The following is a 16906-nucleotide window of genomic DNA, read 5'->3' on the forward strand; positions in this document are numbered from 1 at the left end:
AACAAAGGTTAAGAACCACTGCTCTACACAGTATGGTACTTTTCCTTCTGAAAATCTGATCGTTATCACTAAAACACAGTGGCCCAAATCCTGTTGCTTAAAGTAGTAAAACACACTAGAGTACAGCTATTGAATCAGTGGCAATCTGATCAATCAACTTCTCCAAAAGATCCATTGATTTAAATGGGCCTACTCTAACTGTAATTTAATTTAGCATAGTAAAACACAGTTAAAGTCCATTTGAATTAATGAAATATATGGAGGAGCTGACTCACCAAATCGCCACTGATTAAATGGGCATCCCCTAGTGCAATTTACTATTATAAGTGACAGGACTTTAGCCAGTATTAACCTGAGGATGTTTGATCAAAGAACAATTCACAAGCTTTAGGAAAACATCTGCTGAAAGAAATAACTGAAAAAGTGGTATGTGCCCTTGTTAATATTAATACAAATGAACTTGAAAAATGACTTTTAAAAAAACTTCTAGGGTATCTTGTGAACTATTTCAACTTGTCTGTTTTATTCATCCATAAATACTTATTCTCAATTATATGTATTTTTGGTGTTATTCTAATTATCAAATACAGTGGTGCCTCACACAACGATGTTAATTGGTTCCAAAAAAATCAACGTTGTGTGAAACATTGTTCTGTGAAACACCATTTCACATAGGAATGCATTGAAAACCGGTTAATCCGTTCCAATTGGAACGGATTGCCATTGTTCAGTGAAAATCCCCATAGGAAACATCGTTGAGTGAAACAAATGTTTCCTTCATTGGAATGTATTGAAGCCGACTCAATACATTTCAATGCCTTTGCGAAGTCCTTTTTCGCTCCTGTAAAAGTGTCTTACAATGTTTGGACGCTGTTTTAAATGATTGCAATAGTTAGTCCACCTCCTGAAACCTATGCAAACTGATTTTGGTGTTGTTCTGACACTTCGTTAATTTATGATGATTTTTTGTTTTTTCCATTGGAAACCATTGGATGGTCTGTCTAATGGTTTCCAATGGAAAAAACAAAAAATCATCATAAATTAACGAAGTGTCAGAACAACACCAAAATCAGTTTGCATAGGTTTCAGGAGGTGGACTAACCATTGCAATCATTTAAAACAGCGTCCAAACATTGTAAGACACTTTTACAGGAGCGAAAAGGGAGGTCGGGAAAGGGCTCTTTGATCTCCGTTTGCCTTTTAAAGTTCTTCCCGACCTCCGTTTTCAAACAGCTTTCCGCCCGATATCGGAGGAAGCCCTTTGAAAGCTCCGAAGGCGCAGATCACGGCAGCAGGGACCCCCGGGGAGGTCTCCCAGGGCTTCTCTGTCTCCATGGGAGACCTCCCTGGAGGTCCCCGCAGCCACAATCGGCGCCATCAGGCTTTCTTGGGGAGTAGATTGGGCCTACCAGGGGAGGGCTTTCCCAGTAGGCACGGTCTACTCCCTGGAAAAGCCTGACGGCGCCTATTGTGGTGGCGGGGGACCCTCGGGAAGTCTCCAATGGTGACGGAGAAGCCCTGGGAGCTTCCCCGCCGCCATCGGAGACCTCCCTGGGGTCCCCTGCTGCTGTGATTGGAGGCAGCACTCACCCAGCGCTGGGAGGCTAGAGCTGGCCGGGCACCTGGCCACTCGCCCCCGGCCGCATGGAGGCAGCGGAGCACTGGCAGGCTTCGGACTGGTAAGTCCTTTTAAAAAAACTTTTCTGTGTGGGTTTTGGAGGGTGGGTTTGGACTGGGGGGGTTATGTTTCTGTGTTTTATGTGTGTGTGTGTTTTGCAGTCCCAGCATGGGACTTGCTCTTTTTATTTTTATTTTGGTATTTTTTTGAAATGCTGGAACAGATTAATTCCGTTCCCATGAATTTCAATGGGAAATGGTACTTCGACTTACGAACTTTTCAATGTACGAACGTCCTTCCAGAACGGATCAAGTTCGTAAGTCGAGGATTGACTGTATAGGACTTGACACCAATCCTCTTAAAGAGCTGTTGTTAATAACCCAGAAGATCGGTGTGCTCATTTAAAATGGAACAAATTGTCAACTTTTAGAGGAATAACTTAACAGTATACAGAACTTAACTTTTCATAACAACATGTGTTGCATCTTTGGTGACTTTTTTAAAAAGTGACCAAAATCCTATTGCCAGGATATCTCAAATGGTATAACTTTTGGTGGTGAATTTCTGCAAGTTACAAAATCAGTGTGAACACTATGTATTGTATGCTGAGCTGCAAGCTTTGGTACACAAGAAATTATGTCTACAATGACATTATAACCTGCAGAAATTCACTGTCGAAATTTATGCCATTTACTTTATGCTGGCAAAAGAACTGTGGCTAGGGAAAGATTAGATGACACCTGAAATGCATTTATTTCAAAACAGTGATTGTTAGATGGTAAATACATGCATTCAAAAAGAATCAGTGGTCCATTTATCCAACTTAAATATCCAGTTTATTTCAAATGTAAGTTGCAGGCCATTTAATATCACGTATTACAAACAATTCAGCTTAATTACCATTAAAATGAGGGTCAAGTCCTTGACAAGGGTACGACTGCTAACAGCTGAAACGTTAGAAACTGCAGGAGTATTTGGCAAAATTCCAGGCATCAACTGTGCTGGTTCACTAGGCACCACTTCAATTATAATCTTAATTAAAAACAAACAAACACAAAAATTGAATGAATTTATTTATTACGGTCAGGTGACCAGAAACACAAAAATTAAATCTACATTCTGAAAAATAACCAATAGAACTGAAACCTATCTTTTACTACAAATTAGACAGGCATTCTCCAAGTATCTATGCTATGCTTCTCACTATTGCTTTCAGTGTCTATTCAACTACAGCACATGAGGGCTCAATCACATGTTAAGAAAAGAACCACAGTTATATCAATTCTTTTCATACCTGTGTTGTACTGATGCATTTTCCCCAGAGGTCACATGCTATATATATAAGCAGGAGCATTCACATTGTTTTTAACTGGATTGATTCATTTCTTTCTATTTGAATCATTATAGTAGGCTACACTACTCTTTAATTTTGTATTGAATCATTTTCTCTACTGTTTCCTGGGGCAATCAGCCCCCCTTGTCCTTTTTTTAAAAAAATAACAAAAGTGGTATATCAGTAGAGCAACAAAGCAGTATGTCTCCTTCTGAACTAATAACAAAACCAAGTGGCTTACCAATATCTTTTTAATTTTTTTTTAAATGAAGTGGCCACAGCACCCAAAACCCCAATCTCTATGCAAAGGAAATAAATTGACCGCAATATTCACACACACTGAAATGACAGGGAATGAAGCAATTCATCATTGGTACAATTTAAAACAACCCTCCTGGCGAGGAGGAAATAAATTGCTTGCCAAGCAAATGAATCAATGTTGGTTGTGTGGCAGGGAACTAAAAATTATGAAACAATAAAAAAAAAAGTCCAAATCAGTGTAACTGGGGTTCTTTAGGCAGATGACTGAGCCCTCAGTGTTAATTACAAGTAGATCCAGCCTTTTAAGCATGAGCTTGTGGTATGTTAAGTTTCGATGGCAGAGTTTGTGTTTTTGTACAATTTCCACTCAAATGTCAAGCCACTTTGGAAAAATATATCACAAAATCATTTTAAATGAAAACCAGTAACCTAATATTTTAATATCACATTAGCAGCATAAAGTGCTTGCTTGATCTGAATAAAGCAAGTAAACAATATCATCCACTTATGTTTTCAGTTGTGCTGCTTTTTAAAAATTATGGTGTGAGATGCTTTAAGTCCCTGACTTGGGAAAAAGTTAGAATAATTCATACGTTAGAATGTTTACATCATGACATAACATTTTTGGATATGTGCTTATTCCTTTAGAAGAGTTTTCCTTTGGATGCATCTGGAAGAGGTGAATGGTTTAAATTCTCTTTGTTCTGAGTTTCCATGGGTTTTTAGGTGGATTATAAATCACCACTATCATCCTGTTAATGATCAGCTCCTCCTTCCCCAGGAAATCCAGTTTCAAGAGAAATATATTAGCTGCACATACCCATTTTACATAATGTGTTGTCTTCCCTCAGATACTATTTTTTGCCTCACCCATAATAAAAAATGTGGATGTTCTATTTTAAAAGACTATTCTTTAAGGAATTTATTTCCCAACTTTTGCAGATGCTTCAGTGTCATTAAGACAGTACTTAGCAAGCAGCCAAAACAAAAAACAAACAAACAAAAAAGAAGTATACAAGAACAGTAAAACAATGATAAGGATAACAAAAAAAAACCCCAAGCCAATTATTTAACATTCTATTTTAAAATAATTATCTAGTTTTAAAAAGGGACCAGATATTACAGAAAGGTTATCTAGAGACTGAGAGGAAAAAAAGAGATTACCTACCTGTAACCATAGTTCTTCTAGTGGTCCTCTGTGAATTCACACAAATGAGTTGTTCTGCGCCTGTGCCCGGCTGCGTCCTTACCTAGACACGAGGGCGCTCTCTACCTTAGTACATGCGCTCGTAATCTCTAGATTAAACCACTGTAACGCGCTCTACGTGGGGCTTCCTTTGAAGCTGACGCGGAAACTTCAGGTGGTGCAGAACGCGGCGGCCAGACTCCTCACTGGAGTGAGAAAATACCATCATATTTCTCATATCCTGGCCAAGCTGCACTGGCTGCCCATCCGTTTCCGCGTCAACTTCAAAGTGTTAATGCTTACATACAAGGCCCTAAATGGTTTAGGACCTCGATATTTGGCGGAACGCCTGCTCCCACCTAGATCTACCCGGATCACCCGCACGAGTCAGGAGGTGAGGCTGAGGAGCCTAACGCCGAGGGAGGCCCAGAAGGAAAGAACACGAAATCGGGGCTTCTCGGTGGTGGCTCCTCGCCTCTGGAATAACCTTCCTCCAGCGATTTGTGCGGCCCCTACGCTGGGCATATTTAAGAGTCAATTAAAAACATGGCTATATGTTCAGGCCTTCCCTCCTGTCAATACTTAATTTCCTTTCTCTTTCCATTTATTATTTGTTTTATTATATGTGGTGGTGTTTATCTGTAAAAATTTTATGCTTCACTGTATACTTTCTATGGAAGCTGCTCAGAGTGGTCGATTTGACCAGATGAGCGGGATATAAATCAATCAATCAATCAATCAATCAATCAATCAATCAATCAATCAACCAACCAACCAATCAAATAAATAAATAAATAAATAAATAAATAAATAAATAAATAAATAAATAAATAAATGTCTCGGAAGATTATATAGCTTAAAAGTACAAAGTTAGTGGGACGTTCCCCTGTGGAGCGCATGCTCTGCCCACCTAAGATTCTCCTCAGTCCCTAGAATTTGTCCGCCAGGCAGAAGAATCATTTAATATATCCTGTGACAGACAGAGCGGAGGATGGGTGGGATGTGTGAATTCACAGAGGACCACTAGAAGAACTATGGTTACAGGTAGGTAACCTCTTTTACTTCTTCCTGGCCTCTGTGAATGGGTGACTGGCAAGCTTCACTTACCGAATGGTGGAATGTCACAGTAGGAAGGATACCAATACAAATCTGCCAAATCCAGCATCATTGCGTGCTCTCACAACTAGGTGGTAATACCTGACAAAGGTCAATGAGGTAGACCATGCTACAGCATGACAGATGTTAGGAATCTCGATTCCATGCTGGGAGGCAGTAGATGTTGACAGCGCTCTAGTGAAATGTGCATTCAAATGATCAGGAGGTAGTTTGCCTGATAGTTCATATGCCAGAGAAATAGTTTGGACTATTCATCTGGAAATGGATTGTGATGAGGCTGGGCCTCCCTTGTGAAGTCCATGGAAACATATGAAAAGTCTGTTAGCTTTCCCGAAAGCCTTAGTTCTGTCAATATAAAATGCAAGAGAGCATCTTACGTCTAGCATGTGGAGCATGCACTCTAGAGAGATTGATGGTGATGGGAAAAACGATGGTAATATAATTGGTTTAGATGAAATTCTGATACAATCTTGGGCAGAAAAGAGACATCAAAATACAAAGTCACCTTGTCTGGATGAAATTAAATAAAGGGTGGTTCAGAACAAAGAGCAGCAAACTCACTAACTCTTTTAGCAGATGTTATAGCCACCAGAAAAGATGGCTTTAGAGAAAGCAACCTAAGATTTGAAGAGGCCTTCAATGTATTCACGAAGGCTTTCACGGACAGGATCTAATGGTTGTTGTGGATTTTTTGGGCTATTTGTTCGTGTTCTGAAGGTTGTTCTTCCTAACGTTTCTCCAGTCTCTGTGGCCGGCATCTTCAGAGGACAGAGCACAGAGTCTGTCAAGTTCAATGATGGAAGTTCAAGTTCAACGATGGAAGGTCTGGATGGTAGATCATCCCATCGTTCTGAGTTAGAAGGTCAGGAACTGGAGAGAGTCTAAACAAGTCTATCAACATCGACCTGAGGAGAGTGAACCATAGTTGCCTCGGCCACCAGGGAGCGAAGAGGATCGCATTCAATTGAAAGTGTCAGAGGTGGATAATTGTCTGTTGTATGAGTGGAACTGGTGGGAATAGACAAAGTAATTACCTGTTCAAATCCATCATGAGCGCCTCCCCGATGGAGTTCTCATCTGCTCTGGCTCGAGAGCAACAGACAACGCATTTGGCATTCCTACTCGAAGCAAAGACATTGATGGTAGGTCCTCTCCAATGGCGACAGAGTTGATCAAAATGGTATCCTTGAGGGACCACTCGTGAATCCTTGATGTCATACGGCTGAGATGATCTGCTATGTAATTGTTGTCTGTGGAAATATGTACTGCAATAGGGAAGATGTGATCTTGGTAACACCATTCCCACAGGTCGATGGCAAGGTACAGGAGGGATAAAGAATGTGTTCCTCCCTGTTTGGTTACATAAGACAGGGCAGTTGTATTGTCCATTGCCACTTGCACCACTCAACACTCGATGATTGGGAGAAAGGCATGGAAAGCTCTGATGATTGCTAAGAGCTTGAGATGGTTGATGTGAAGTAATTGTTCTTGTCTTGTCCATAGGCCATGAATTTTGTGATGAAGACAATGTGCTCCCCAGCCAGATGGGCTGGAGTCGGTGGTGACCTGCACTGTTGGATGGAAGAGCAGGAATGGTCGTCCGACATGGAGGTTCGAATCAATGTCCATCAAGTGAGTTGACTGGCTAACTCTGGTGTCACAGTCAATTTAATGGATGAATGGTCTATCACAGGGTTGAATAGTGGCAGGTACCACGACTGGAGTGACCTCATTTTGAGTCGGGCATGCTGGAATACCAATGAACCCAAGGTGGTGTTGAACATGATGAGCTGGAATTGAAGTTTCAGATCAAAAGGGGCAAATTTCCTTCTTTAACCTTATAACTTGTTCCAGGGGGATGAAGGCCCTGGCTTGCATGGAGTCGAAGAGGGCTCCAATGTAGGTGACTGTCTGTGGTGGTTCGAGGTGAGATTTTGTATAGTTTACTTTGAGTCCGAGGTTCTGAAGTATGTCGAATGTGATGGTTGTAGCTCTCATAGCATTTTGGTACGACATTGCAACTTTCAGCAAGTCGTCTATGTATGGGTAGATGTTTATACCCTGAAGGCCGAGATGCACTGCGACTGGTGCCATGCACTTTGTGAAAGTCATCGACGTCATGGAAAGTCCAAATGGTAGGGAACAGAATTGGCACATGTTGTCAAATTGAAATCTGATAAATTTTTGATGAGATGGATGGATTGAAATATAGAAGTAAGCATCCTGTAGACCGATCACAACAAACTATTCTCCCCTTTATCCAGGGTTTTTGAAAAGGCTGGCATCGATGGGAATGTTTTTGATTCCGAAAGGATGATGTTGATGGTGGTGAACCTTGAAAGGACCTGTCAACTGGTTGTGATCTGAATTGTCGATATGGCTGGAATCTCTGATACGACTGTTGTTGAAATGATTGTGGATAGAATTGAGTCTGTCTGGATTGAGGTTGCTGGTATCGAAAGGATTATTGGTTGGTGTATGATCTTGCCGTTTTCCATATTTTATAAAGGTTATCTATAGTCTCTTCTGTTTTCTGATTAAAGAGACCTGTGCCGTCAAATGGAAGGTCTTCTATCCTTGACTTGGCATCATCAGACAGTCCAGTGGATCTAAGCCAGGTGTGTCAGCGAAATGCTATCGAGGATGCTAGGGTCTTTGATGCTGCATCGGCTGCATGTCTAGCTGTAATCCTTTGTAGTTTTGCCAGCAAGGTGATTGATTCAGGTGCGGATTTCAGTATTGGGAGAATTTTGTTCCAAAATTAGCGCTGATAAGCGCCCATTGCCACTTGATAGATGGTGACTCGAAATGAAAAGGATTGGAGCGAATAAATTCTTCTACCAATGATGTCAATTTTCCGACCCTCCTTATACGAGTAGTAGGGGCCACTGAAGACTTATTTCTGGCTCTGGACTAGTTGGACTCAACAATTATAGAATTGGGAGGAGGATGTTTGGCCAAAAACTCGGTGTCTGTTCCATGCGTCTTGTACAGGTTTTCAGTCCGTCTTGAGATTTGTACTGTAGATGGTGGCTTGTCCCATGCTTCCTTGATTAGTTTGAGCATCAATGGAATAAAAGTAAGACTAAGTGGAGGTGTCCTTTCTTGATTAATATTGCAGAAGATTAAATCTCCTTCAGGTGATGGAGGTTCTTCAACATGTAGTTGTAGGGATTTAGCCATTCTGGATATCATCTGTGAATAAGAAGTGAAATCCTCTGAAGGAGATGAAGGATGATTATCGATAGCATCTGAGATTGGTTTAGGGAGGTTGGATGGTAAGGTAGTGTGTATTGCACACGCTTCGGTTCTTAATAATATGAATGTCCTTGGTATGCTTCCATGTGATATGGATTGCAATACAGGACAACTTCCTCCACATCAAAATGATGGTACCATGGAAAATTGGTATACTGGTAGTACTCTCTGTACAGAGGCATATATAGAGGAGGAGAAATATGCTTCCGTTTCTCCCAAAGTTTTCAGGGAGAGTGTTGAGGAAGAGTCTGATCCTGAAAGTTGGATTTCAATCACCCACCCTGATGCAGGGCTAAAATGGGTCGAGGCCTGGCTGGATGGTGCATCAGCCACCATGAGGCCAGTGTGCCTCCGTTCCTCCCGATGCCCTTGGGGAGAGTGCCGAGGAGAGCCCAATCCTGAAAGCTGGACCTCAATCACCAGCCCTGATGCAGGGCCAGAATGGGCCGAGGCCTGGCTGGATGGCGCATCAGCCACCAAGAGGCCAGTGTGCCTCCGTTCCTCCTGATGCCCTCAGGGAGAGTGCCAAGGAGAGCATGATCCTGAAAGTTGGACCTCAATCGCCTGCCCTGACGCAAGGCTAGAATGGGCCAAGGCCTGGCTGGATGGTGCATCAGCCATTGAGAGGCCAGTGTGGGGAGATAGGTTACCAGTTGACCATGAGCCTTTTTTGTTCATGGCTGTCTCCCAAAGGTGGGATTGGAGCCTTTGCTTAAGTGCCGGCTTGGTCAATTTTTTACATGCCACACAAGAATGGGTTGGGTGTTGCTCGCCCAAGCAGAATAAACAGCATTCATGGGCATCAGATGAGGTCTTATTTGAACAGCCGACATACCTTTTAAAAGGAGCTATTGAGGCCATAAAGAGCGGGAAAACAGAGGGAAAGATGGTTGAAGAGATGGGGAAGGGGCGAGAAGCCAAAAGTGGGAAAGGCAAAGAAACAGAACTAACTGACAAGGGAACATTGATTACTTGATTGGAAAATAGGAAGGTATCAATTTAGGTGTTGATTAGAAGAGGAAATACTAATATAGTTGCTAAAAATCGCTCAGAAACACGCTGTATTCTTCTGGAGATCTGATCAGCATGGCGAAAAAAAAGAAGTGAGGGGAATCTTAGGTGGGCGGAGCATATGCTCCATAGGGGGACGTCCCACTAATTTTGTACTGTAAGCTCTAAAATCTTCCAAGACATTCAGTGCAGGCGCAGAACAACCCATCTGTGTGCATTCACAGAGGCCACAAAGAAGAACTATGAATTTGGTAAAATGAAATATTTGCCATGTGGCTGTTCTATATAACAGGGGGCAAACCTGCAGAACCCAGTATTTTTTCTACCAAATGTGAGATCTGATTTGAGCAAATCTACTCCAAATTTCAACATGAATTAGCATCTAAGAGGTTGAAATCTTACCAGAGAAATGGAAAAAATAACATCTATAGCAAACAATTAATGAATATTTCTTTAAATAATCTTAGTTTGAAAGCAAACCTGTTCGCTGTTGAGATTGTTTATTTTGTCAATGGCAAATTCAAACTGGATGCTGTATGTGCCCGCTTTCTCTGGAACCACTTTATCCCTAAATTAGAAATAATGAGTTTAAGTTACAAGTAAAAAATTATTTATAGTTTTGAACACTTCTGGTGATTAAAACTGAAAGCATTATAAGGACTGGATTGAATGAAATATTCATTTTTTTCATCTGAATATGTTCTGTCAGAGAAATAAAACAAACATGCTAGCCGATGTGGAATAGTTCAGTCCATGCAAAACAAGCAGATGTAGCACTCGATGAAAGCTGTAGAATCAATACTGGGTGCCTGAAGCCAAGCCTTGTTGAAAAAATCTATATATTTATTTGTTTATTTACTTATTTATTTCATTTCATTTCATTTGTATCCATCCATCTAGTTACAGAGCACTACTATGGATGGATAACAAAAATAGTAAGAGAGTAAGAGTAACAGCAAAACAATAACAACTCACCCTCAACATAAATCTATGAATAATAATATTAAAAACCCCAATGAAAAGAACACCTAGACAACGGCAAACAACTATACATTTCATCTGGAAACATACAGAGGGGAAGTAGCAGCTAACAGTGAAAGCCTCAAAGCATCAACATCAAATGCACATCCATTCATTAGCTACCATTCCACCCCTCCCAGATTAAAATCAAAAAACTTTTTTTTCAGAACATCTGTGAATACTGAAGGATTAGCAGAGAATGCAGGAGAATGTGGAAAGAAAAAAAACCCAAAATACTCAATTTCTTAAAATGGATGGAACCTGAGGAAAGTCTAAACCCTGGCCACATAAGCAACTGGGTTGCTTGGAAATCACTTAACAGGCTATGGATTGAATTTTGCCCCACACCATGTACTATGGAATATATGCTAACTGACCCAAATACTCTTTATATTGCCTGCCACTGAGCAAATTTTATCTCATATATTTCTTAATTGCACTGTCATGCTTCTCACATGAACATGAAAAATAAAAAGCATGGAATATATTTCTAAAATTTCAGATTAGAAGAGTATCAGCTATCAAACCGTCTTGAGAAATAAAAATTGAAATGGTGATACACTTATATATTTGCCTCATACATTTCTTTTTCTTAGAAGAATAAAGTATTTAAAGTTAAATCAGAATCATTAGAACCCAATGGAACCTGTTTACCTGAAATGGAAGAAACTATCTTCTGTATCATCTTTTGTTTTGGTGCAGCCAAGTGTCGTGACCTTAAAAGAAAAAATAAACACATGTAAGGGCCCCAATAATCTAACATATTTTAAAATAATCTTACTAAATTAGCACTTTCAAAATATTTATGTGCAAGTTAAATAAATAAACCACAATGGCAGAGAAAGCCACTTACTTAACTAAGACTCTCCAGTGGGATTTCTTCCCTCTACTTCTATTTTGAAGTTCACTGATTTTTGTCCTTTTACCAAAAGTCAAGACAATACACTCTCTTAATAGAGATGTATTTACCTTTTTACAATATTTTTGAGGTGCTTCCAATAAAAACAAAAACAAATGAATACAAAGCAGCATCTTAAAACCACAAATATTAATATAACATAAAACCAGGAGAACAACAACAATGTGAATGCCAGACAAGCCCTCCTAAGGAAGTTTTTTTCTGTCATTTTTTCACACATGTCCCTCACTTTACAAGGAAACCTGGGCATGGGCCTTAAAAAACTTCATGGTCCAGGCTGGTACTTGTGCAGGCAAGCAATCCTTCAATCAATTTGGTCTCAAGCCATTTAGGACTTTGAAAGTTAACACCTGCACTTTGAAACATGGGTTGAAAGCCAGTGGAAAAGATAAAATACTGGTGTAATATGATACTATGCACAGGGTTTTCTCTACTCCTAACAATTGAAATGCCTCCTTAATGCTAATTACTGGCAGGAAGAAATAAGATGAAATATGCTCATATATTTAGTCTTAACCTTTTGCTTTTGGCTTTGCCAAGTACTGGAATGTAGTCCCTAAGAATTTTTTTTCTGAAATTGAATTTTTTCTCTTGGAGTGAGAGATTGGCTTCCTCTGCTTTAAATTCTTCATGAGAGGGTAATACAGTGGTGCCTCGCATAACGATGTTAATTGGTTTCATTAAAAAATTGTTATGTGAAAACATCGTTAAGTGAAACACCATTTCCCATAGGAATGCATTGAAAACCGGTTAATTCGTTCCAATAGGAGCCTATTCAATACATTTCAATGGTGAAAAAAAATCACTTAAAATTCAAAAAGACTCAGAACGAAGCCAAATTACTTTATTGAAGGTTTTATTCGGTGCACTAACGATTCCAAGCATTTTAAACATTTTTTAAACATTTTAGAATATTTTTAAAATAGCGAAAACAGGGTTGTCAAAAAAAAAACGTTAAGCGAAACAGGGGACCTAAAACTGTCATCGTTAAGTGAAGCAGGGTCCCAAACATCGTTATGCGAAAATCCCCCATAGGAAACATCGTTAGGTGAGGCGGCAAAATTTCCAGCAAAGGCCATCGTTATGCGAATTCATCATTGAGCGAGGCACTCGTTAAGCGAGGCACCACTGTATTCATATTATGGCAGGCATTAGTTTACAGTTCCTTACATGCTGTAACCATTTGTTTCACCTTCCCAAATAAATACTGATGTTTTCTATTACTTACATTTTGAGATAGACTACTATTCCCTTCCCAGATCTTCATACACATTCTTCCTGGATTTATGTTTGTAATAATGTTGTCACCTTCAGAAACAACACTAACCATGAAATCTGTGGGGAGGGGGAAAAGATTTTCTTCACAAAATATGGAACGAAAATATTAATGAGTGAGGCACACAAGTATAAAAGTGTAAGGTGTAATTATATATATATATATATTTAACTTATATGTGACACATACAGAATTTCTGCATTTGTGCAGAGGATAACCCTGGAATATTCCAGAATTTAAGAAGATTAGGTGGTAGCCCTTCCCTCCCCTTGTACCACACAGGACAAAAAAAGCGAAAGAAGAAACCAGAGGACTAGCTATCCTAGACTGGATCCTAACCAAGAGAGAAAACTTGGCTAAAGTAGTGGCAGCAAAAGGAACACTGGGGGAGAATGATCATGTTCTACTTCAGTTCTTGATTTCAAAAGAAACAAAAGCAGAGTGTAACTACACATATATATTGGACATCAGTAACACAAATTTTAATAAACTCAGAACAATGATAGGTAAGGTCCCATGGCAGGAAATCCTAACAGAAAAAGGAGTCCAAGATGGGAGAATTTCTTTAAAAAGGAGATTCTAAAGGCACGACTACAAACAAATCCAACAAGAAAAAAAGATGAAAGATACCAAAAAAGACCAATGTGACTTCACAAAAAGCTCAGAGAGGAAATGGAAATAAACAGGGCAAGAGACACTAAAAGCCGCCTAGAGTGGTCCTATGTGATTCAGATAGGCGGGATATAAATTAAATAAATAAATAATAAATAAATAAATATAGCAGTAGCAAAAGGCAGAGAAAAGAAACTGGTTCAGCTACTCAATGGGAATAGGAAAATGATCACAGATGACAAAGGCAGAAGTATTCAGTTCCTACTTCAGCTTGGTTTTCTCCAAAAAGACAGTGGAGGCTCCCACTCCAGACTAGGCAGTGCAGGGAGCGCCGCCCCGTTCTTCTCTCCTTGCCTCCCCTGCCTTCTCTTTTTTTCCCTTCCCTTCCTTCTCGCTGTCTCGCTGTCTTTCAAGCGGGCGGAGCTCAGGGCCCTTGGCAGCCAATCCCGGCTGTCCAGCCTTGGGCTCCGTTGGGGCGAGGGGAAGGGGAACGTGCACCCACGGAGCAGAGAGGGCTCCGGGGCTGACTCCTCAGACCAGCAGGCTCCGGTCGTGGCTGCTCCTGTTCCTGCTGCTGCTGCTCCGCTGCTGCCAGGCTCCCACTCCAGACTAGGCAGCACAGGGAGCGCGGCCCCGCTCTCCTTGCCTCCCCTGCCTTCCCTCTTTTTTTCCCTTCCCTTCCTTCTCGCTCTCTCCCAAGCCAGGCTGAAGCGAGCGGAGCTCAGAGCCCTTGGCGGCCAATCCCGGCCGTCTGGCCTTGGGCTCCGTTGGGGCGAGGGGAAGGGGAATGTGCACTCACACACACATGCGCACGCACGCACAAACACACACACCACACACTCGGTGGAGGAAAACAGTGGTGGGCTCAGGTAGGCAGGAGAGAAAAAAAAGAGAGAAGAAATACCTCCCTCGACAAGGAGAGCAGATGAGAACATTGCTCCTTCTCGCTTTTGCAATGCAAAGTTTAAAAAGGGTCCGGAAACTTTTCTTGAACAGCTGATACGCAGTTTCAAAATGGTCACCCGCTGTTTTGCCTCCCTTAAGAGGCACCGAAAATGGCCGCCCCCATGGAGGATCTTCGCTTAAAGTTAGTTTTGAAGCCCATAGGAACGCATTAAATGTGTTTTAATGCATTTCTATGGGCTTTTAAAAATCACTTAACGATTAAATCACTTAGCGACGTTTTTTCCGGAATGGATTAATGTCGCTAAGTGAGGCACCACTGTAATTTATAATTTGCAGTTACAGTGTTACAGAGGGGCCTATCTATTACCTTCACATTTATATACTTTATCTTAAAATGGGAATGAACAGTTGTGGCATCCACCCAAGTCATGACTATTCATATGCTATAGGCATAGACCAATGGGAGTGCTGGAGGGGTAGAGTCATGAGATATAAAAAACTCAGCAGGAGGAGGAGATAGAGAGATAGGGAGTTAGAGTTGTACAGATTGAAAGTTTTGGGAGTTTGGGCAGGAGAGTGGTGCTTGAGAGGGATAAAGGAGAATGTTTGTTTAAGAGCTAACAACATTGCTTATTCTATCCACATCTGTAACAATAAACAATTTCTATTTGGTTCTTTTAAAATGGCATATGGCCTGGACATCTACTGTGTTTCCCCAAAAATATGACAGGGTTTTATATTAATGTTTGGTCCAAAAACGCATTAGGGCTTATTTTCAGGGGATGTTTATTTTTTCCATGTACAACAATCTACATGTATTCAAATAGAGTCACTTCTTCTTCTTCTGGTTGCTGCATAATGGTGGATGGCGGGGTTTCATTTAAATGGGGCTTATTTTTGAGATAGGGCTTATATTATGAGCATCCTGAAAAGTCATACCAGGCCTTATTTTCTTGTTAGGTCTTATTTTCGGGGAAACAGGGTATCATTAATAATAGGTAATGTTGATGTAATCAACTAGTGGCAGCTGAGGGGCACACAGTATGAGCTCTTAGTTTCGTGAAACAAGAAGGGACCATGTGGAGATTGTGACAACAGTACAGTGGTGCCTCGCTTAACGGGCAGTCTGTTTAGTGATGAAACCGCATAGCGATGAAGATTTTGCGATTGCAAAAGCGATCGCATTGCAATGTTTTAAATGGTTTTTTTCGCTTTGCGATGATAGGTTCCCTGTTTCATTTACCGATCATCGCAAAGTGGTGATTTTTTAACAGCTGATCAGCGGTTCCAAAATGGCCACCGGGTAAAAAAAATGACCGCCCGCTGTGTTTTCGCATGGATTCCTTGTTTAAGAGGCAGCGAAAATGGCCACCGTATGGAGGATGTTCGCTTTAAGGTCAGTTTTTTGCCCATAGGAACGCATTAAACAGGTTTTAATACATTTCTATGGGCTTTTTAAAATCGCATAGTGACGAAATTGCTTAGCAGCGATTTTTGCTGCATGGATTAACGTCGCTATGCGAGGCACCACTGTATTCTCTTGAAATGTGACAAATAAAGGATAGGAAGACTAACACTACCAGTGTTTGATAGTTAAGGTTAGACTAGTTACTCCCCAAACTTAGATCCCTAGATGTTTTGGGATACAACTTCCAGAATCCCTGGCACCAAGGCAAATTGGCTAGTGTTGATGGGAGTTGAAGTCCAACAACAATCTGGATTTGAGGACTATCGTGTAAGACAAAGAAAAGTGGTAAAGCCTTTATAAATGGCTGGATCAAAATGCAAAATCACTACTCACCTGGAAAAATGCCTCCAGCTGCAAAGGTAGCATTCTGGTCATATTTGACATTTAAACGTACAGGCTTATCAGGATCAGGCAGAACATTTAATTTTATTATTAAACTGTCTAGTGTGTTCTTGTTGTATGAGGCTTTAAACTGCAGTGTATGTTCTCCCCTGTAAAACATGATAGCAGTTAATCTCTACCTATGTTTTCTAAAAGGTTGCTATTTAAACAGACGTATATGAAGCCATGAGTCATCTAGAACAACTGGGAGTATCTTCCACATCCATAGAGTTGGATGACATCAATATTGGATGACAAATTGGCTGTTTTCTTTCCTTTTCATTGGATATAGGTGTAGCTTGTAGACATCCTGAGTAGGTGCCAGGAATTAGAAATGACCTAGGTGACCACTCAAAAGCAATTGGAGGTTGTACTATTAAACATGGAACAGTACTAAATTGCTCTAAATGAAGTTGAATGTTCCCAACCTTTGTTAAGAAGCAGGATCATAGCTTTGGTATGTTACTAAATCTAGTGTTACAAACTATACTATGCATCCACAGGGTCCTCTATCAGCTTTGACTGGTTGTGCTTCTTGGGC

General features: G+C 40.7%; 1 protein-coding gene across 3 annotated transcripts in view; it reads right to left on the reverse strand.

Moving 5' to 3' along the window:
* The window catches only part of SMCHD1 (structural maintenance of chromosomes flexible hinge domain containing 1), a 123030-nt gene that overhangs the window by 27692 nt on the left and 78432 nt on the right, over positions 1-16906 (reverse strand). For 2 of the 3 annotated variants that reach the window (XM_072998825.2, XM_072998828.2), the window contains exons 32-36: positions 16318-16475; positions 12951-13081; positions 11458-11519; positions 10264-10351; positions 2519-2650 (exon numbers count right to left, since the gene is read on the reverse strand). In XM_072998825.2, the coding sequence (XP_072854926.2) occupies positions 2519-2650; positions 10264-10351; positions 11458-11519; positions 12951-13081; positions 16318-16475 (571 nt within the window). The remainder of the gene's footprint in view (positions 1-2518; positions 2651-10263; positions 10352-11457; positions 11520-12950; positions 13082-16317; positions 16476-16906) is intronic. The other variant, XM_072998827.2, reaches the window with a different exon arrangement.

The sequence above is a fragment of the Pogona vitticeps genome, chromosome 4, assembly GCF_051106095.1.
Source record: "Pogona vitticeps strain Pit_001003342236 chromosome 4, PviZW2.1, whole genome shotgun sequence".
NCBI classification, from domain to species: domain Eukaryota; kingdom Metazoa; phylum Chordata; class Lepidosauria; order Squamata; family Agamidae; genus Pogona; species Pogona vitticeps.